This window comes from Parasteatoda tepidariorum, chromosome 2 (genome assembly GCF_982258835.1).
Source record: "Parasteatoda tepidariorum strain Cologne lab strain chromosome 2, Ptep-v5.0, whole genome shotgun sequence".
NCBI classification, from domain to species: domain Eukaryota; kingdom Metazoa; phylum Arthropoda; class Arachnida; order Araneae; family Theridiidae; genus Parasteatoda; species Parasteatoda tepidariorum.
Genome location: NC_141756.1, coordinates 18409976 through 18432289, shown reverse-complemented (window position 1 = coordinate 18432289; position 22314 = coordinate 18409976). Strand labels below are relative to the sequence as shown.

At 34.1% G+C, this 22314-nt stretch overlaps 1 protein-coding gene across 1 annotated transcript in view; it reads right to left on the bottom strand.

Moving 5' to 3' along the window:
• The window catches only part of LOC107455951 (metabotropic glutamate receptor 6-like), an 84057-nt gene extending 62030 nt beyond the window's left edge, over window positions 1-22027 (bottom strand). The window contains exon 1 of the mRNA XM_043047476.3: window positions 21371-22027. Coding sequence (XP_042903410.2) covers window positions 21371-21887 — 517 coding nt within the window. The 5' untranslated portion in view covers window positions 21888-22027. The remainder of the gene's footprint in view (window positions 1-21370) is intronic.
• Window positions 22028-22314: the final 287 nt, after the last annotated feature.

Sequence of the window (22314 nt, the reverse complement as noted above, 5' to 3'; positions counted from 1 at the left end):
CTCATTGGAAGGCGAGCGCTCTATCCCCTGAGCCATCGCGGCTCCAGGTTGATCCATTATGATTTTATAAGACTTAGCTCATCGGTAGGGGCAAGGGGACTCTAACCCATGATCCGTGTACCACTGAAGATATTTCATGTCAGCACTGTCGTTGGTGCAAGCCGGATGCGCAATTCGTATCGACTCGGATTCGAACCCGGCTCCCCTCGTTGGAAGGCGAGCGCTCTATCCCCTGAGCCATCGCGGCTCCAGGTTGATCCATTATGATTTTATAAGACTTAGCTCATCGGTAGGGGCAAGGGGACTCTAACCCATGATCCGTGTACCACTGAAGATATTTCATGTCAGCACTGTCGTTGGTGCAAGCCGGATGCGCAATTCGTATCGACTCGGATTCGAACCCGGCTCCCCTCGTTGGAAGGCGAGCTCTCTATCCCCTGAGCCATCGCGGCTACAGGTTGATCCATTATGATTTTATAAGACTTAGCTCATCGGTAGGGGCAAGGGGACTCTAACCCATGATCCGTGTACCACTGAAGATATTTCATGTCAGCACTGTCGTCGGTGCAAGCCGGATGCGCAATTCGCATCGACTCGGATTCGAACCCGGCTCCCCTCGTTGGAAGGCGAGCGCTCTATCCCCTGAGCCATCGCTGCTCCAGGTTGATCCATTATGATTTTATAAGACTTAGCTCATCGGTAGGGGCAAGGGGACTCTAACCCATGATCCGTGTACCACTGAAGATATTTCATGTCAGCACTGTCGTCGGTGCAAGCCGGATGCGCAATTCGCATCGACTCGGATTCGAACCCGGCTTCCCCCGTTGGAAGGCGAGCGCTCTATCCCCTGAGCCATCGCTGCTCCAGGTTGATCCATTATGATTTTATAAGACTTAGCTCATCGGTAGGGGCAAGGGGACTCTAACCCATGATCCGTGTACCACTGAAGATATTTCATGTCAGCACTGTCGTCGGTGCAAGCCGGATGCGCAATTCGCATCGACTCGGATTCGAACCCGGCTCCCCTCGTTGGAAGGCGAGCGCTCTATCCCCAGAGCCATCGCTGCTCCAGGTTGATCCATTATGATTTTATAAGACTTAGCTCATCGGTAGGGGCAAGGGGACTCTAACCCATGATCCGTGTACCACTGAAGATATTTCATGTCAGCACTGTCGTCGGTGCAAGCCGGATGCGCAATTCGCATCGACTCGGATTCGAACCCGGCTCCCCTCGTTGGAAGGCGAGCGCTCTATCCCCTGAGCCATCGCTGCTCCAGGTTGATCCATTATGATTTTATAAGACTTAGCTCATCGGTAGGGGCAAGGGGACTCTAACCCATGATCCGTGTACCACTGAAGATATTTCATGTCAGCACTGTCGTCGGTGCAAGCCGGATGCGCAATTCGCATCGACTCGGATTCGAACCCGGCTTCCCCCGTTGGAAGGCGAGCGCTCTATCCCCTGAGCCATCGCTGCTCCAGGTTGATCCATTATGATTTTATAAGACTTAGCTCATCGGTAGGGGCAAGGGGACTCTAACCCATGATCCGTGTACCACTGAAGATATTTCATGTCAGCACTGTCGTCGGTGCAAGCCGGATGCGCAATTCGCATCGACTCGGATTCGAACCCGGCTCCCCTCGTTGGAAGGCGAGCGCTCTATCCCCAGAGCCATCGCTGCTCCAGGTTGATCCATTATGATTTTATAAGACTTAGCTCATCGGTAGGGGCAAGGGGACTCTAACCCATGATCCGTGTACCACTGAAGATATTTCATGTCAGCACTGTCGTCGGTGCAAGCCGGATGCGCAATTCGCATCGACTCGGATTCGAACCCGGCTCCCCTCGTTGGAAGGCGAGCGCTCTATCCCCAGAGCCATCGCTGCTCCAGGTTGATCCATTATGATTTTATAAGACTTAGCTCATCGGTAGGGGCAAGGGGACTCTAACCCATGATCCGTGTACCACTGAAGATATTTCATGTCAGCACTGTCGTCGGTGCAAGCCGGATGCGCAATTCGCATCGACTCGGATTCGAACCCGGCTCCCCTCGTTGGAAGGCGAGCGCTCTATCCCCTGAGCCATCGCTGCTCCAGGTTGATCCATTATGATTTTATAAGACTTAGCTCATCGGTAGGGGCAAGGGGACTCTAACCCATGATCCGTGTACCACTGGAGATATTTCATGTCAGCACTGTCGTCGGTGCAAGCCGGATGCGCAATTCGCATCGACTCGGATTCGAACCCGGCTTCCCCCGTTGGAAGGCGAGCGCTCTATCCCCTGAGCCATCGCTGCTCCAGGTTGATCCATTATGATTTTATAAGACTTAGCTCATCGGTAGGGGCAAGGGGACTCTAACCCATGATCCGTGTACCACTGAAGATATTTCATGTCAGCACTGTCGTCGGTGCAAGCCGGATGCGCAATTCGCATCGACTCGGATTCGAACCCGGCTCCCCTCGTTGGAAGGCGAGCGCTCTATCCCCAGAGCCATCGCTGCTCCAGGTTGATCCATTATGATTTTATAAGACTTAGCTCATCGGTAGGGGCAAGGGGACTCTAACCCATGATCCGTGTACCACTGAAGATATTTCATGTCAGCACTGTCGTCGGTGCAAGCCGGATGCGCAATTCGCATCGACTCGGATTCGAACCCGGCTCCCCTCGTTGGAAGGCGAGCGCTCTATCCCCTGAGCCATCGCTGCTCCAGGTTGATCCATTATGATTTTATAAGACTTAGCTCATCGGTAGGGGCAAGGGGACTCTAACCCATGATCCGTGTACCACTGAAGATATTTCATGTCAGCACTGTCGTCGGTGCAAGCCGGATGCGCAATTCGCATCGACTCGGATTCGAACCCGGCTCCCCTCGTTGGAAGGCGAGCGCTCTATCCCCTGAGCCATCGCTGCTCCAGGTTGATCCATTATGATTTTATAAGACTTAGCTCATCGGTAGGGGCAAGGGGACTCTAACCCATGATCCGTGTACCACTGAAGATATTTCATGTCAGCACTGTCGTCGGTGCAAGCCGGATGCGCAATTCGCATCGACTCGGATTCGAACCCGGCTCCCCTCGTTGGAAGGCGAGCGCTCTATCCCCTGAGCCATCGCTGCTCCAGGTTGATCCATTATGATTTTATAAGACTTAGCTCATCGGTAGGGGCAAGGGGACTCTAACCCATGATCCGTGTACCACTGAAGATATTTCATGTCAGCACTGTCGTCGGTGCAAGCCGGATGCGCAATTCGCATCGACTCGGATTCGAACCCGGCTCCCCCCGTTGGAAGGCGAGCGCTCTATCCCCTGAGCCATCGCTGCTCCAGGTTGATCCATTATGATTTTATAAGACTTAGCTCATCGGTAGGGGCAAGGGGACTCTAACCCATGATCCGTGTACCACTGAAGATATTTCATGTCAGCACTGTCGTCGGTGCAAGCCGGATGCGCAATTCGCATCGACTCGGATTCGAACCCGGCTCCCCCCGTTGGAAGGCGAGCGCTCTATCCCCTGAGCCATCGCTGCTCCAGGTTGATCCATTATGATTTTATAAGACTTAGCTCATCGGTAGGGGCAAGGGGACTCTAACCCATGATCCGTGTACCACTGAAGATATTTCATGTCAGCACTGTCGTCGGTGCAAGCCGGATGCGCAATTCGCATCGACTCGGATTCGAACCCGGCTCCCCTCGTTGGAAGGCGAGCGCTCTATCCCCTGAGCCATCGCTGCTCCAGGTTGATCCATTATGATTTTATAAGACTTAGCTCATCGGTAGGGGCAAGGGGACTCTAACCCATGATCCGTGTACCACTGAAGATATTTCATGTCAGCACTGTCGTCGGTGCAAGCCGGATGCGCAATTCGCATCGACTCGGATTCGAACCCGGCTCCCCTCGTTGGAAGGCGAGCGCTCTATCCCCTGAGCCATCGCTGCTCCAGGTTGATCCATTATGATTTTATAAGACTTAGCTCATCGGTAGGGGCAAGGGGACTCTAACCCATGATCCGTGTACCACTGAAGATATTTCATGTCAGCACTGTCGTCGGTGCAAGCCGGATGCGCAATTCGCATCGACTCGGATTCGAACCCGGCTCCCCCCGTTGGAAGGCGAGCGCTCTATCCCCTGAGCCATCGCTGCTCCAGGTTGATCCATTATGATTTTATAAGACTTAGCTCATCGGTAGGGGCAAGGGGACTCTAACCCATGATCCGTGTACCACTGAAGATATTTCATGTCAGCACTGTCGTCGGTGCAAGCCGGATGCGCAATTCGCATCGACTCGGATTCGAACCCGGCTCCCCTCATTGGAAGGCGAGTGCTCTATCCCCTGAGCCATCGCTGCTCCAGGTTGATCCATTATGATTTTATAAGACTTAGCTCATCGGTAGGGGCAAGGGGACTCTAACCCATGATCCGTGTACCACTGAAGATATTTCATGTCAGCACTGTCGTCGGTGCAAGCCGGATGCGCAATTCGCATCGACTCGGATTCGAACCCGGCTCCCCTCGTTGGAAGGCGAGCGCTCTATCCCCTGAGCCATCGCTGCTCCAGGTTGATCCATTATGATTTTATAAGACTTAGCTCATCGGTAGGGGCAAGGGGACTCTAACCCATGATCCGTGTACCACTGAAGATATTTCATGTCAGCACTGTCGTCGGTGCAAGCCGGATGCGCAATTCGTATCGACTCGGATTCGAACCCGACTCCCCTCATTAGAAGGCGAGCGCTCTATCCCCTGAGCCATCGCGGCTCCAGGTTGATCATTATGATTTTATAAGACTTAGCTCATCGGTCACACTATACATGTAACTAACTATACCTGTGACTAATTAGACTAAAACGTATCGAACACTAGCCCGGATTGGTCAAGAGGTCGTCTCCTGCCATACTGTATTGCATTCCCAAACTACACACTATGCAAACTACTATTAAAACGTCTCAGGAAATGGAACTTCTTCATTATCATCCATACACGCCTGACCTGTCCCCTAATGACTACCACTGATTCCCAAATTTAGACAACTTTTTTGCAGTGAAATAATTTAATTTCGAAAATGCTTTAAAATGGGCCATACAGGGATAGATTGACTCGTCCATTAAGGTTTTATCTAACGTGTCTTTACAACTTGCCGCATGCACGATTAAAAAGTAGAGAAAATATAGGTGTAAACTTTGATCAATGAAAAAGTTCTTTATATAAGTTATCGAAGTTCTTTATATAAGTTTCTCCTACAAATATATTACTTGACTTAATAAAAAAGGAGAAAAAATGTTCCGGAAGTTATGTATTGTGCTCGAACTCTCAGTGTAGAAGAAAGAGTTTAAAACTATAAAAAAGTAACTGTACACAAATTGAAATTTACTTTATGTTTTCCATTAAAAATATGGTTTACACAGTATCATATTTATAGTTATTCTCATCTAAAGTAATTTGGTTAAAAATAATTATGAATATTAAAATATAGTTAGACAATATCAAGCTTATACAATAATTGAACAATGTATATTCGCAATTGTGAAAAAAAAACTGTCTCCTGCTAATCGACTTTTGCCTTGTTTTTTTTTCTTCTAAAGAACTTTATCTTTTGGATTATTAATTTTGTTAAAGAAAGTTAACTTCTAGCTGTTTAGATTTAAGGAAATTCAATTTTCGCTGATTAATTTTAGTAAGATTTTTTTTTCTCATTCCGCTGCTTAATTTGGATAAGGTAAATTTTTTTGTCAGCTAGTTTTGATAAGGAACTTAATTTTTCGGCTGATCAGTTTTGATAAAGAAAAAATTTTCTTTTCAGTAATTAATTTTGGATAAGAAAGGTTAACTCTCGGCTGTTTAATTTTAACAAAGAAATTCAACTTCCGCTTGTTAATTTCGATAATAAAAATTTTCCTCGGCTGGTTAATTTCAATAAAAAAATTTATCTTTCGGCAAATTAATTTTGATAAAGAAATTTGATCTTCGGCTGGATAGTTTTGATAAGGAAATTCAACTTTGACTGGTTAGTTTTTATAAGAAAATTTATCTTTTTGGTAATTAATTAGATAATTAGGTAATTAATTAGATAAATAAATTTATCTTTCAGTTGGTTAATTTTAATAAGTAATACGCATGGAATGGAATCAGTAAGTGTATCTTTATTAATTAACGCTTTTCAATTTATTGGATTGCCATGAAAATACTTTTAAACAGTGATATGAAAATAAATCACTGTAAAACAAAATATAATCCTTCAACTAAAATAAATAAATAAGCAATTTACCTAAATTTTTATCATGCATTTGGAAATAGTAATTCATTTATTTTACTTTTATATTATTAACAAATTTTAAGTATTTTGCTAAATATATATATATTTGAAACATCACTTTCTTTGTGTTAGAAATTAATTTGTTAAAATTTTCAAATTTCCGACTAAATTTATTCTATTTCAAAGAAATAAACTCATTTGCAAAATCATAAGTATAATTAATTTAATCGCGATGTACTTCAATAATGGAATAAGATGGTTTAAATTCAATTATATAAAGGTAATTGCATGTGATAGAATTGAATTACTCTAAAGAAGCGGAAAATAATGTCAAAAGCAGTAAAGAATTACTAAACTATGTGGAACATTGTTTTTAAAGAATTTTTAAAGAAAAAAAACTTAGTTGAAACTTCAAAACAATTTCGAATAATTAATTTGTAAATGAGCTCGTAAAGAGTGGTTTACGTGAAAGCTACTTTTTCGCCTTTAAATATTTTAGAATCTACTAATTGTTTCTTTAAAAGCTAAAAGTATATCATTTGTTTTGTTCTTTAAATAACATAAATTATGACGGTATTCGTTTCATTTATTTAAGATTCTTTTTTTTCGTATTTTCAAGAATATTTTAGTTTACTTTCATTAAATGATTTTTTTTTACTGTAAAAAATCAGTTAAATTTACTGAAACAAACTGTAAACTGGTGTGCCAGTATAAAGCTGTTTCTTTCAGAGAAAAATACTGTTTTTTTAAAAACAGATGCTTGTGTTTTAAACAGAAAAGTACTGTTATTTTAACAAACGATCTCTGCTATTTTAACAAAATACCTATTAACAAAAAATTTAACAAAAAAAACTCTGTAAAATAAGTATGTTAGAACTCAGGTATTTGCTAGCGGAGAGCAGAATTTGTACGACTAGTCTATGGGATACAACTAGTCAATGGGATACAACTAGTCAATGGGATACAACTAGTCAATGGGATGCAACTAGTCAATGGGATATGACTAGTCAATGGGATACAACTAGTCAATGGGATAAGACTAGTCAATGAGATACGACTAGTCAATGGGATACAACTAGTCAATGGGAAACGACTAGTCAATAGGATACAACTAGTCAATGGGATACAACTGGTCAATGGGATACGACTAGTCAATGGGATACGTCAGTCAATCGGATTCGAGCCCAGGCTACTTCATTGGGAGGAGAGTGTTATGTCCCCTGTGCCATATCAGATCTAGTGATTGCTTATTAATTTTTTTTTAAAACCGTCATTGAAGAGCCGACCTTATTTTATTTTTACGACTACTAATGTTCAACTCCGTAGCCTTGTAATTTTGATCCCAATCCAGAAGACAAGGGAACTTCTGGATCAAGGTTTGGGATAAAGTTGCCATCCTGGAGGAAACGAATCTGTATTTGCGTTACATGGAGAGAAAACCCCTGAAAACCTCCCACGGTCAGCCTGACAACAAAGGGATTCTAACCCCTGGTCTGTCTGCCACTGAAGATATTTTACGTCAGCACTGTAGTCAGAGCGAACATGGTGTGGAATTCGTATCGACAAGACATTGCTGGGTTTCGAGCATGGTTCATCTCATTGAAATTCGAGCTCTCTATTCCCTGAGTCACCATGGCTCAAGTAATTCGTTGCAAAGAAAAATCTTGAACTGTCTTTATCTTGAAAGTTACTTATTGAAGTCATATTTAAGTACAAAATCGCTTAAAACTATAGTGGCTTGCAGTAATAAAAATATCTAGCAACTGAACTGAACAAAAAACTATATCTTATGACAGGTAATTATCAGGTAGAGTATAATTTAACTAAAAACTCAAATCAATATTTTTTTTACTATGCTCAAAACCATAAAATAATATCTGAAAAGTAAGAGCAAGTAAAGAAATTCATCATAAAATGATTTTTTTTAAAAAAAGATAAAAAATTAAGTTTGTTTACTGTAAGCAAAACAGCATGACCAAATCAATATTTTTTTACGATGCTCAAAACCATAAAATAATATCTGAAAGGTGAAAGCAAGTAAAGAAATTCATCATAAAATGATTTTTTTTTAAAAAAAGGATAAAAATAAAGTTTTCTTACAGTAAGCAAAACAGCATGACCAAAACAATATTTTTTTTACGATGCTCAGAACCATAAAATAATATCTGAAAAGTAAGACCAAGTAAAGAAATTCATCATAAAATGATTTTCTTTTAAAAAAAAAAAAGATAAAAAATAAAGTTTTCTTACAGTAAGCAAAACAGCATGACCAAACTAATATTTTTTTACGATGCTCAAAACCATAAAATAGTATCTGAAAAGTGAGAGCAAGTAAAGAAATTCATCATAAAATGATTTTTTTTTTTTTTAAAAAAAGCAAAACAGCATGACCAAATCAATATTTTTTACGATGCTCAAAACCATAAAATAATATCTGAAAAGTAAGACCAAGTAAAGAAATTCATCATAAAATTATTTTTTTTTTTAAAAAAAAGATAAAAAATAAAGTTTTCTTACAGTAAGCAAAACCGCATGACCAAATCAATATTTTTTTCACGATGCTCAAAACCATAAAATAATATCTGAAAGGTTCTTACCTTTCAGATATTATTTTATATTGATTTATTTTATTCAGATATTATTTTATAGCAAGTAAAGAAATTCATCATAAAATGATATTTTTTTAAAAAAAGGATAAAAATAAAGTTTTCTTACAGTAAGCAAAACAGCATGACCAAATCAATATTTTTTTTTACGATGCTCAAAACCATAAAATAATATCTGAAAGGTGAAAGCAAGTAAAGAAATTCATCATAAAATGATTCTTTTTCTTAAAAAAGAAAAAAAATAAATTTATTTTACAGTAAGCAAAACAGCATGACCAAAACTAGAATTTGAACAGGCAATTTTAATTCGTTTATAATTAGAGTCAAAGCAGAGAAAAACTGTTTCGTGAAAAACAGCGTTAAACTGTCAATTATACAGAAGAAGACAGCAATAAAAAAACGGGAATTATTTGCAACGCGCGGGTAACGATTAATAACAGAAAAAAATCAGTACATATTTGTAAACAGTTTTTTCTGAAAAAAATACAGTTATTTTTACAGTGTAAAAGTTAAAGATGTTCATAAAGAAACATGTGATTTTAAAATAAGTAAAAATAATATACAATTTACTGAAATTTTTTTAATAGTTAATGTGGCATTTAATCTTAATATACTTAGTATTTAGAGGGCTATAATGATTAAAGACGAAAACTAAGATCAACGTTTTCGAATAAAAGTGGTGATGATAATTAAATATAAAAACCGACATAAACGTTTACGAATAATAATAATGATAATTAAAGATAAAAACCAACGTCAACGTTTACAAATAATATATTACTGTTGTTAAAATGTCATACATGTTCCGATGCCGCATTGTAGCAGCCTCTTCAGAGATAAAAGCTTACGTTAAAGTTCGCAAATAGTACAATACACTAGTTTACCCTTTCGCTACGCCGTATTAATGCGGCATCCACCAATGCCCTGCGTATACGAGCTCCGCGGGCATCAACGTTGCACCGTTTGATAACCGGTCCAAACTGATTCAAACAGTCACTAGCTATTATTACATTGATTTATATTGGATTAAGGCTGTTTTTCGAAGGCTTCGTCGTACTATGAAATGATGCTTTTTGCGAATAATATGCTATTTTTATAACTACTGAGAGATTTCAACTCTTACTCATGACTGTAAGGTCAAGTTTAGCCTATCTAAAGCCAGCGTTATCTACGCTTGTTTTGAAAATGGCTCAAAACGTCAAATTGAAAAAATGTCACAGTTTTGCGAAAACGAAAAAAGTTTGTTGTCTAATATTTTAATTTTTAAAAACTTATCCAATACGGCATTGCCTGATTTAAAATTTTTTTTGCAGAAACTGAGAATATGGCGGTGGTTTTGATAATTTTGATCTAGGTGGGAAAATGTAGCCAAATTGGGGATTAATAAAAGCTTTAATAAATTTTAAAATATTTAAGTTTAAGTCTATTCTAAAGCCCAGATATACACCGAAGAGCCATTACATTATGACCACCCTGCTAATAACATGTAGGATCACCTTTAGCCCTCAAAACTGCTAGCACCCACCTTGGCATTGATTCCACAAGATGCTGATAGTTAGTCAGAGGTATCTGGTACTAAGCGCTCACTAACTGGTCCTGAAATTCCCTCACATTGCGAGGGGGTAGCGTGGCAGCACGAATTTGGTTTTCCAAGTAGGACCACAAATGCTCTATTGAATTAAGGTCATTTGAATTTGGGGGCCAAGACATGACTCGAAAGTCACTGGAATGTTCCTCGAACCAATCCATGACGATTCGACCCTTATGACATGGTGCATTATCCTGTTGGTAAACACCATCCCCTACAGGAAAAACTGTTGCCATGAATGGGTGAACCTGGTCTGCAACTATATTCAAGTAGCTTACAGACGTCAGGGATTGTTCTATGAGGATTATGGGTCCTAATGTGCCCCATGAAAACATTGTTCCTGGGCGAGAAACCATGAAAACCTGGGTGAGCCCACTGTTATACATGGAGGGTGGTCATAATGTAGTGGTTCTTCGGTGTATTTTCACGGCAAGATGATAAAAATTGTTTAAAATCATCGCATTGCTTTAAGTTTAAGGAACTTAAACTATGGCTTTTTTATTTTCTTTGACAATAGAGCTCCGAAAAATAGCGTTAATCTTACCATAATAAAAAGTATATCGTAAGTGCGTTTTATATGTTTTGTAAGTCAGAAAGGCATATTCCTTTGGTTTATAGATCGATTAGAAAAAAACTAAAACAGAAAGTCCGTTTTTCTTTTGCTGTGTAAACGACAAAAAGACTCGAAACTAAGTAACTGTTATGGGTTCATGTGTCGATCCTTGTTTTAAAATTTATCCTACTAAACTAAATTTTCAAGATACATTTGAGTTATCCTAAATTGCATTTTCATTTGTAATTCTTGCGAAATCTCCAGATATTATTTCAAATTTCCAAATATCCGAACATCAGCTTACCGACATTCAATATGCATACTTCGTAACCTCAATGCACCGTTGAGTTTCGTCACTTCCGCAACGTGGACTGCCGGAGCAAAAAGGTTAAAAAAGCTTACATGTTTTAATGCTACATTGAAACATCTTCCTCAGAGATAAAGTCAATGTTTTAAACACACAAAAAACATGTTTTATTAGTATTTATTAAAAAGCATAAAAGTTTTGATGATACGTTAAATGATGACCTTGAGAGACTAAGTCTAAACACAAAAGAAACTTACATGTTAATAGATATTGAAATATCATAGAAGTTTAGATGCTATAAAAAAGCATCATCTTCAGAGATAATAACCAACTTTATAAGCACACAAAAATATAGATTAACAGTTATTAAAATAACATTCAAGTTTCGACGCTACAATGAATCTTCAAAGTATTTAATGTTGCGTTTTAAAAAAATTAATTTCCCGTTTTGTAATTAATTTTAAGTTTTATTTACTTAAATCTGTTCTTTCAAAATATTTTAATCACCATTTTTCTGTATTTTACTGTGCACTTAAGATGACGCAAACATTCAAATCAGTATGCTTCATTAGCAATTGCATCATTTGTGAATTTTAACATTTGCTTTTATACTTTAATTCTTGGTATTTTTATTACAAAAAATTTTAACGAATGCAAACAAAATGCTATAAAGGGTACACGTCTATATTATAAAGTACAGGTATTTTATTCATTTATTATGAGAATACAAATACATTTATAAGCTTTACCTTTCTCAAATTTTCATATTACTATTTTTTGAAGAAAATAAATATTTGTTAAATGTGTAACAGTAAAAGTGCATATCCTTATTTGTGATGTTATTCAATGGACAAGTACAGCATCTCTTAATTTTTTTTATATTTTCAATCCTAACTTTTTGTTAATTCTTTCTGGAATCCAAAAATCCTTGTTATGTTTCCCTCCAAATGTTTATTTATTAAATTATTAAACATTTAAATTGACCAAAAAGGCCACCGTAAGTGATGCAATTAAAACCGATCCCTGATTGGTTATGACGTTACATGTGTTGAATGGAAACGTGTCACTATCACCCACTAAGACTATTTCAGTGTTCTTTTAGTTTTGATATCACTTATGCTCTATGAATATTCTTTGCATAAAGGGTTTTGTTAATAAAGTAATTAATAATTTAGAACAACACAATGAATCACAATGATATGGAAAAAAGAATTATTTTTTACAATACAAGCATTTTCTATTCTTTTTTCTACTTCCAAAGAAACTTCGTGTTATGTAATCATTTGAAAGACGGCAACATAATATAAAAAGCAAATATAGAAAAGAATATCGAATTACATAGAAAAAGTAATTTTGATTCAAAATGTAATTTCGGTCCAAAAAAATACGATTATTTCTTGTATATTTATTTATTTTATGAATTTCTTTGGTTATTCTTTTCTCAAATGGAAATGATATTTTATTTTTCGATCTTCTAATGTTTTCTAGAACGCAAATGAGATTTTATTTCAAGAGAAGGAATAACATGCATACTCAAATTGTGCTTTTTTTTATGACGTAAAAAACACATTTTTCGTGTTTGTATTCGTGCATCGATCACAATGGATTTTTCAGTTTGTCAAAATAATATGAACTAGAAACAGATGTTGCTTTTTTTCTCTTACAAAGGAAAAGTTAAAACATTATCCTGCTGGCATTTTCAAAACTTAATGTTAAAAAACTGCTCATCGAATTAGTTTCTACGTTTCGTTTGAGCACTGTTATGTATACTTACGCTAAAGTTTTCCTTTAAAAAATGAATATTATCTATGAGCTTTGAAAAAATTTAGATAGAAATAAAACATATTTCTTTTATTTTAATTAACTTTGAATCTAATTAAACTTCTATAATTTTAATTTTGAAATTATGGTAAAACAACCGGCAACAGTCTCTCCAGCCAATTAACCGTAAAGTTTACTGTTTAGAACAATTCTTTGCCTTTACTGGTACGAAACCATTTACAGCTGGTATAGTTAAAAAACCTTGAAAACAAAGCTTGTAACCATTTACGAATAGCATGGTTTCAATACCTTAGAACTGAATTTTAACTAGATATTGGAGCAAGGTTATGCTAGGCTATTCATTAAGCAATGGAGTGTTTTCTAGTGAGTAGTGGTTTTTAAGTGAATCATGGAATGTGTCTTAATTCGTTCATCTATTGTTGCCATATATCGTGAGTGATGAGAAATACTAATTTTTTTTTGTGTTAAGCAGGTCTTTGGTGCTGCCATCTATGCGTGAGCGAAAGTTTTGAAATCCCATGGTCCAGGGTCACAAATTAAGGAGTACAGATTATTACAGTGGAAACTTCTTATATGTTGCAGGAATGGAGGAAATATTATGGTGTCAGTGCTGGAATTTAAATCCCCGTGGGTAGATTAAGGCTATCAGCTAAAGTATGCACTCCGATGCAAGGAACTAAATGGCTTCATAAGATATTCACCATATTCTTATTACTGAGAGATTATAAGGTATTTACTGTAGTATTAATATAAAATAAAAAGATAAATTCTTAATCTTTTACACGTGACACAGCATCCAAGTTTCAAAGAAGGTGCACTCGATTTTCGTTGGCTGTGGGCCAGTTGGCGCGATTAAGATTCTGGTTGCTTAATCGTATTATGTTAAACAGTCTATAAACGATTCTTCCCGCAGTTAAGAATTTTAATATCATCTTTTTTTTATGGTTTTTTGACCGTTTCACTGTAATGAGATAAAATATCATTTCATTGAATAGCTATGTAACCATTTTTTTCTGAGAACTTTTTAACGGTTCAGTGGATTTAAAGTGATATCAAGATTTACAGACATCGTCAAGATTTAAAATGACACTGTGGATGTTTATTGAAGAAAATATACACTATCAAGCTCATAAATATATAGCTATTTAGTTATTTGGTTGGTTTTAAAAAATAAACTATATCTTTGTCAAGATCTACAAATAAAGACCACCAAATAAAATTTCAAACAATTCTTAATTTCTTTGTTCTAATTAATTTGTTTCCTTTTCTTTAGATAATTACTATTAAATAATTCTTTGCCTTCAATTATACTCCTTCAAAGCCTTCAATCCAACAAAGAATTGCCTCCAAAGAAACTTAAATTAGTATCATAAACTGAAATGGATAAAAAATTATTTCAAAAAATATTAACATAGTAAATAATGAAACAATAATGCATTCGATTTTTCATATTATTGTTGTTGCTACTTCTAATAAGTATTTGATTAGAAGTCTCTTTGTATATTTTAGTTATGAAAAGGTGTTATATTTTATTCATGCTCTTATTATCTTATCCTATAGAAAAAAGGATAAATAGAGTTTTCAACGACTCCATAACAGCTCTACAAATTAATTTCTGAAAGAAATAATGCTATTATAAATTAGAAATAATATTAAGAAACATTATTATTTTGTAAGTTATATGAAAAACAAGTAAATTAAAAAACATTATTATTAAAATGAAAATAAAAATTTGAAACTTCAATGAAATGCTTAAGCTAATATCTCTTAAATTAATAAAAAAGTGAATTATTGTAATTAAATATTTCAAATTCATTTAATTAAAAATAATGTTCGGAATACCTATTAAATAATTAAACTTACAAAGTAATTCATTTGCAAAACAATGCATCTGTATTACTTTATCATATGTAAATTTCGGAGATTAAGAATAACACTTGAAGGCAATCTATTTGAATCAGAAAGCATTTTCCCGTAATAACGTTAAAAATGTAAATGGGAAGCAATAAAAAAACATAAATAAAAAGAAATACCGTGGAAAGTAATTGAAGTGAGTTTTGTAGCAAATCTTCTTGATCAGCCTTGTCCCCCTCTTTATAGGTCAACCTTTTTTTTTCTTCCTTTTTGTATCTTGTTAGTACTATTCTTTTGCATTTGTGTGCTACCCTCTTCCATTTTGTGTTTCGACACTGAAGGATGTTCTTCGTTAGAGAAACAAATTTCTATTTATGTATCCTCAATTTGTACGTTGTTTAGCAATTCATGTACTCTGAGAAAAAAACCGCAAAATTTATGGTCGGCTTTTAACCAGCAACTGGGTTGGTTGTGCAAAACCATAAAATTAATGAAAAAATTTGTAGCTTCAATATTTTTTTCCATTCAAGACAAAGAAAATCCGTTGTCTGACTTGTCTTTTCACTGTAACAAAACAAGTTTTTGCAACAAAAATTAATCCACTGTTTCAACAGATTTTTACTATATGGGAACAAGTATCCTCTGTGAAAACTACGAAGTAAATCTGTACTCGCATCAGATGTGAACATTTTACGTTGGTGGAATCTGTATTGACCAGGCATCGCAGGGATTCGAACTTGGATCACTTCATTGAGAGGCGTACGCTTTGCCCAATGAGCAACTGTGGCTCAAGTGCTTCATTATGAAGAAATTGTGATAGTGAGAATTTTATTTCAATATTGTATCAATTTGAAAATAGAATCAAATTGCAATCTTATTTATATTATGTGCAAAATCATAAAGTAATTTCTAAAAAGTAAAAGTAAGTCTAGAAAATAATCGCAAAATGATAAGAGAAAAGGTAAATTTATACTACGGAACGCAAAACTGCATGGCAAAAACTAAAATATCAACTGTCGGTTTTAGTCCCTTTGTGATTAGGGTGAAAAGCGGAGAAAAACTATTTTGTTGGCTTTAACGGTTTTAAACCGTTAAACATACGGAGAAATTTTGAAAAAAATAACAACAAGCACTTTTTACAGTGTATAGCACAAAGAATTCCCATTTTTCGGATAACTTCGCTATCTACAGAATTTCACAAATAATATCCGCTTTTACTTTTGTTAACTTTCCTTTAGTTAGAGCAGATGAAAGTTAAGTTAGGGCTGATTTCTTAAGTTAGAGCAAACATTCTTTTTCTTCCCTTCGTTAATATTAAAATATTTCTGTTGCGTCAGGCTATTATGCAGTTGTTTGCCTTTAATTTTAAATAAAAGTACCATAATTAACATTAAAAAAATTTAATGTTTTAAGTTATATTTTATTTTTGAAGTAATTTTGATAAATGACTATTTGTTATGCTGAAAAACAGCGATCTTAAATGGTGCAAAATCTCAGATGCTTATCAGTAATAACACTATTTTTTATAATGAGACCATGGTATCTATACATAATAATAAACGCGGCTATGTGTGTGTCTGTAATCACAATATATCGCCCCAGAAGCCTCACCCAGGCACGAAACTGGGCACATAATTGTGTTTTGACATAATGAAGAAGTATTTTTTTTTCTTTTTCAAAAATTTGGATTAGTTTTTTAGTTATCAGTCATTTTGCAAAAAAATCTATGCATTTTCGTCTTCAAAGAGCCATATTCAAAAAACTATTAAAAAATGCATATACTTTTCTCCACTCTTATAAATGTATGCTAATGCGAACCTTACAATTGATAAATTTCGACAACTAAATCAATAATATACGAAGGAATTAATAATTTAATTGTAAGGTTCGCATTAGCATACATTTATCAAAGTGGAGAAAAGTTTAACTTTTGTATTAAAAATGTGGCAACATATTCGATACGTAAATAGAGCGCTTCGCTTTGATATATTTGTCGCTGTTCATAATTGTTATAATAAGTTTTTCTTCTTCCTTCCACGCTCTATTTTTTTTTCTTAAGCGAAGACGATAATTTTTGTAGCGATATAGAAATAGAAATTGATACCATAAAAAATTCATTCGTTTTCGTGTTCTTTTCATGTATTTAGCATTTTAGTTTTTTTTTCTTAAGCGTTGTAGCTATATAGAGTAGGAATTTAATTGTTTTTGAAGGAACGATCACACTTACCTTGGATCTCTTTGGTTTTTCTATTCTTTATTTGAACAGTTTTTATTAAATTCAATTAATTATTTTCAGAATGTTTCATTTTGCAGGTAAGCACTTAGATTTTAATATTGAAGTTTCATGATTTGCTTTCATAGTAATTGTTGTTCTAAAGTATTCGTTGACTTCTTAAAAACCCGATTACTGACATGGCAGAACCGCCTTCCAAAAAACTTTGTATTTCGTCAAAGAAAAAGATATTAAGAGACTCTCAAAGAAGAAGAAGGGCCCAAGAAACATCTGTGGAACGTCAAAGAAGGATGGAACATGACCGAATTTCGACAAGCAACTGGATATGAAGGCAAAATTGCAGGACAGGAACACTTTAATTGTCCACTAATCTTCAGATTTCCTGCTATGTTTTAAAAAACTTTATTTGTGAAAACCTTCAGCGTGGCGGACAGCTGGCCGCCTTAGGCGGCTAGTCTTTAAATAAATAAATAAATGTATATTTTTATTGGTGACAGCGTAAATTTTTTGCATTTAATGTACCTTTAGTATTAAATAAAATTTTCCATGATTCTCTAAAGTATTGTTTAAAATAATCTACCGAAATGATAATTTTTCTTAACAGGGAGAGGCGAAAAAACTCAGACAAAAATATTGAATCATAGAAATTATCTAATTTCTTTTTAATTTGTGTGTTCATTTCGTTTTGTCTACCACTTTAGTTAGAAAATATTTTATAGTATACCTATAAGTCTACAGATAGTTTAATAGTTTCATAGGTAACACATTTATTTTAAATACTTAATGTAAATATGTATATAGTAATTTTGTTCTCTATTACTTATTATTGTAGTTCGGGTATTTTTATTTAATGTTTTATTTCCTCTTTTAGTGTTTTTTCCGCGTAAATGTTTATTTATGATCTGCTATTTAAGAGTTGTTTAAGCAAGGGAAACGATAGTGTGTAATCGTTCGTCTGCTCTTTACACAATCGTTGTACACAAAAGTTAGGGCTCTCTAAAGAGGCGGAAATGGGATAGCAGAAGACTTAAAGCTCATTAGAAAAGATTTCAAACAACATTTGCATTTGCGCTTCTGCATCTCTATGAAAGATGACCTCTTTCGAACCAACTAATTTTATTTGTTAGTAAAAGTCTACTTTTATTATTATCTGTTATATTTTAAATTAATTTATTTTTAATTTATTTTTATTTAATTCATTTTTATTTAGTTTATTTTTATTTAATTTATTTTTATTTAATTTATTTTTATTTAATTTATTTTTGTTTAATTTATTTTTAATTAATTTATCTTTAATTAATTTATTTTTAAATAAGTTAGATTAAAAATTGTGTGTCGAGTTTTTTTTTCTTTGCATCACCCTGACATGTATCTGTTATCTGTTGCCGACAATGTAAGAAATGCCGGCATTGTATAAAATGCCTGGAAATTATAAAATATGGGAACTATTACATACTGTATCTAGTAATTTCATACAATTACAAAGCTTTTTTTGATCAAGTATATGTTAGATCAAGTTGTGTAAATCACAGAGGAGACAACGCATGAATTTTTTAAAGAAACTTTTTATTTATAGAAATATAACAATAATCTAACAATCGTTTTTTTTTAATAAAACACAATTAACTTAAAAGGCTTTTATTTTAGCAATTAATTATCTGATTAGGAAAAATGTCAGTGGTAATATTCTTTTTGCTTAAATATGACCGTGTAAAAGATCTCGTCAGACAATACAACCCTGCCTGGTAATTTACCAAGAAATTATTAATTATGTGTGGTGATTACTAAGAAATTATGTTAAAATAATTTTTAATTGTTTACAAAGTAAAGATTAGAAAACGATCAGTAAACCAACTCAATACTCGCAGAGGTATAATTTTTCACTGGAGCGTGAAGGACTCTGTGATCTGACATATTTGACGTGCACCAGTGGATTCGAACTCCCGTTTTCATGGAAGGTGAATTCTGATAGTCAATATTTACTATAATCTACAACTTTCTCCGGTGCTTAGATCTTTCGCTGTGCGTAAAATCAAATTTTCACTGAACCTATAGTTATCTTGGTTCCAATATTAGTATACCTAGTAAAAACACCTACTATATAACATAATAGTAGTAGTACCCATTACTAAAATTAATCAAGCATAATTAGCACCATAAATAATAGTGTTTTTTTTTTACAATTTTTTTAGATGAATATCTCTGTTAATTTAGCATTTGAGTACGAAACTTATTTTTTACTTCAGTTTGGTACCTATTCCAAAAATTAATCAAGCAACGTTGGCGTCAATAGCAATAGTGCAATTTTTCAAAGCTTATATGCACGAATAAGTACCCTTTTTCTCTAAATTTATCTTTTTATTACGAATCTTTTTAATGTTAATTTATTAGAAAAATCAATTAATTGCAATTGTTAAAAATAAATAATAATGAAATTAATATTTTTATGATCATGATCATTTTTTTAATTTGATCATTTATGATCATCACACAAATATCAGTTCTTAATTCGAAGACTGTAAAAATCTCCAAAGTAATTGGCGCAACTGGTGCCTCTAACTGAATATATATATATATATATATATATATATATATATATATATATATATATATATATATATATATATATATATATATATATATATATATATATATATATATATATATATATATATATATATATATATATATATATATATTGTAAAATTTATATGATCTGATCTAATATATATGTGTAAAATTTATTAGCATTTAACAAGATTTTTAATATCTATTAAACTACCATCTATTTCAACTGTGGTTAACGTAGCAGACAGCTAAGATATTTTTCTATAATTGATATCAGTAAATAGTAAGTAATTAAATGAACTTTAATTACACCCTTGATTTCTTATGTGAAATTTCTTAACCAATATTTGCAAACTAACAGTAAATTGTTTTGGCATAACATCACCACTTTAATGCAAACTTTTTTTGTCAAAAAAGAAATGAAAAATCTGCAATGTAAGATTTTTAAATTGATATGTAAACGAGGAAAAATGCAAGAAAGAAATATCATGACCTTACTATTCACCAAAGATGAAGATGAAAGGAAAATTTTAATATCTTTTTTGGTTACAGCCGAAATAAACTGAAAGAAGAATATTAAGTTGGCTGTTATTAATGCCTGCGAGTTTTCTCTGAGTATCGAACTTACTTCATCATTAATAATGGATTCGTTCTATTTATGTATAGTTTTCGGTTTTCTTCATTCAAATTTTACTCCGGTTTCCTACATATACAATAGCGTTTTCTTCCTTCTTTTCCTTTGAAAAAATTTTAAGCAAATCAGTAACATTGTTACTATACTAGGCAAAAAACCAACTCGAATAATGCATAAATAAAAGTACGGAAAACATATTTTCTGTACTTTAATTTGCACTTTGTTTACGTCGTGTTTTCCTTTAGTCTACGTTGCACATACATACACCATCCTACTTTTGGTTTATTATTATAATTTAATTTTAAGCAATGATAAACATGGTTAAATTTTACTTACTTAAAAATTCTCTAGCTCCTAACTATTATATGATTAGTCGAAAAATGTTTTAAAGGTTTACTTTTATTACCGGTATAATAATTTAAAAAATTATACCGCTAATAAAACCGAATCTATGTTTGAGTAAGAATTTTCATGCTACTTATTTAATATTTATTTCTGATTGGTTACCACTAATATGATGATTAAGTAAAATATATCAATCGAGGAAAGAAAACAAAGAATAATTGGACAGTTTTTTTTTTCTTCTTTTTTTTATCAAAACAAAACTTTTTGTCCATTCCCATATTTAATCCTACCTTTATTTAATATCTCAAAAAAGAAATAACCACCTAATAATTGTCAGCTTGCCCCATGCCCTGATATTTATTTTAAAATTAATTCGAATATTTTTTAAATCTGTATTTTTAAATCTATATTTTTTTTAAGAAATAATTCATATATTTTTTAAATATATATATATATTTTTTTAAATAATTCATATATTTTTTAAATCTATATTTTTTTTAAAAATTATTCATATTTTTTTAAAATCAGAACAAACTGCGTATTGTTTAATATTTTATCTTTCACGGAAAACAAAGTGCGGAGCTTCTAAGAAAAAACTAATATTGTTTAAGAAATGTATTGAAAATTTATTACATGAAACAAACTTACCTTTTATAAAATCAACTGCCTGTTCTAATCCATAAGTGTCCTTATCACAATCATCCAATACATACGCACCCAGTTTGATACCGGGCAAAAAGTCTTTTTTATTGTTTATCCAATCCATGGTATACAACATGCATTCCAAAGCTTGTATACCTCCTTGTGGCATTATTGGCCCGCATATTCTACGATCTTCTCTTTCATGTATCATCATAAGACCGCCAAGAATTATATCTCCCTCTATTTCAGCTACTCTCTTAATCGGCCAAGTATGGTTAAAATCGCCAATTACTCTCCTTTTCCGAAATAAACTCAAAGCTTTCTTTAATACTTGTGAGTGCCTTTTTTCGCCATACCACTGCCGATTTTTTAAGTTTCTCACGTCATTTTTATGCAATTTATTCAAGTAACCTCGATGCAAAGAACGCCTGTTGCTGATTTTGTTATAAGCATTGTAATTATTAATTAGAGTGAAAATTAGCAAAAACATGGACGAAATAATGAGGTAAAAATTAATCTCCATCGCTTTAATGGAAAAACAAAAATATTTTCCATAAACGTTTTACTGAAAAGTCTGATTTATTTCACTCCGCCACGTGGGAGAACTCATGTAACTGACCAAAGAGTCTTTAAGAAGTGAGTTCACCATATGATTCCCCAAGTATCTCGCATTCCATTGAGCCGCCCTTTTAGGGCAAAGCTAGCGCCCTCTCTCGATTTGCGCCCTAAGGAAACTAGAAATATACTCACTACTTATGTCTCTTCGTCTACTCAAGTTTCGGGAAGGATGCAAACGAGCATATCTTAATTATTTAGAAATTCTTAAGTGCTTAGCTATTAACGGTGGAATGGTTTAAAATGCTGTAAAGATTTGATCAAACTAAGGCTATAAACAATAAATAAATTACATATTAAAGAAATATTCTTATAAATTATTTAATTTGTCAATA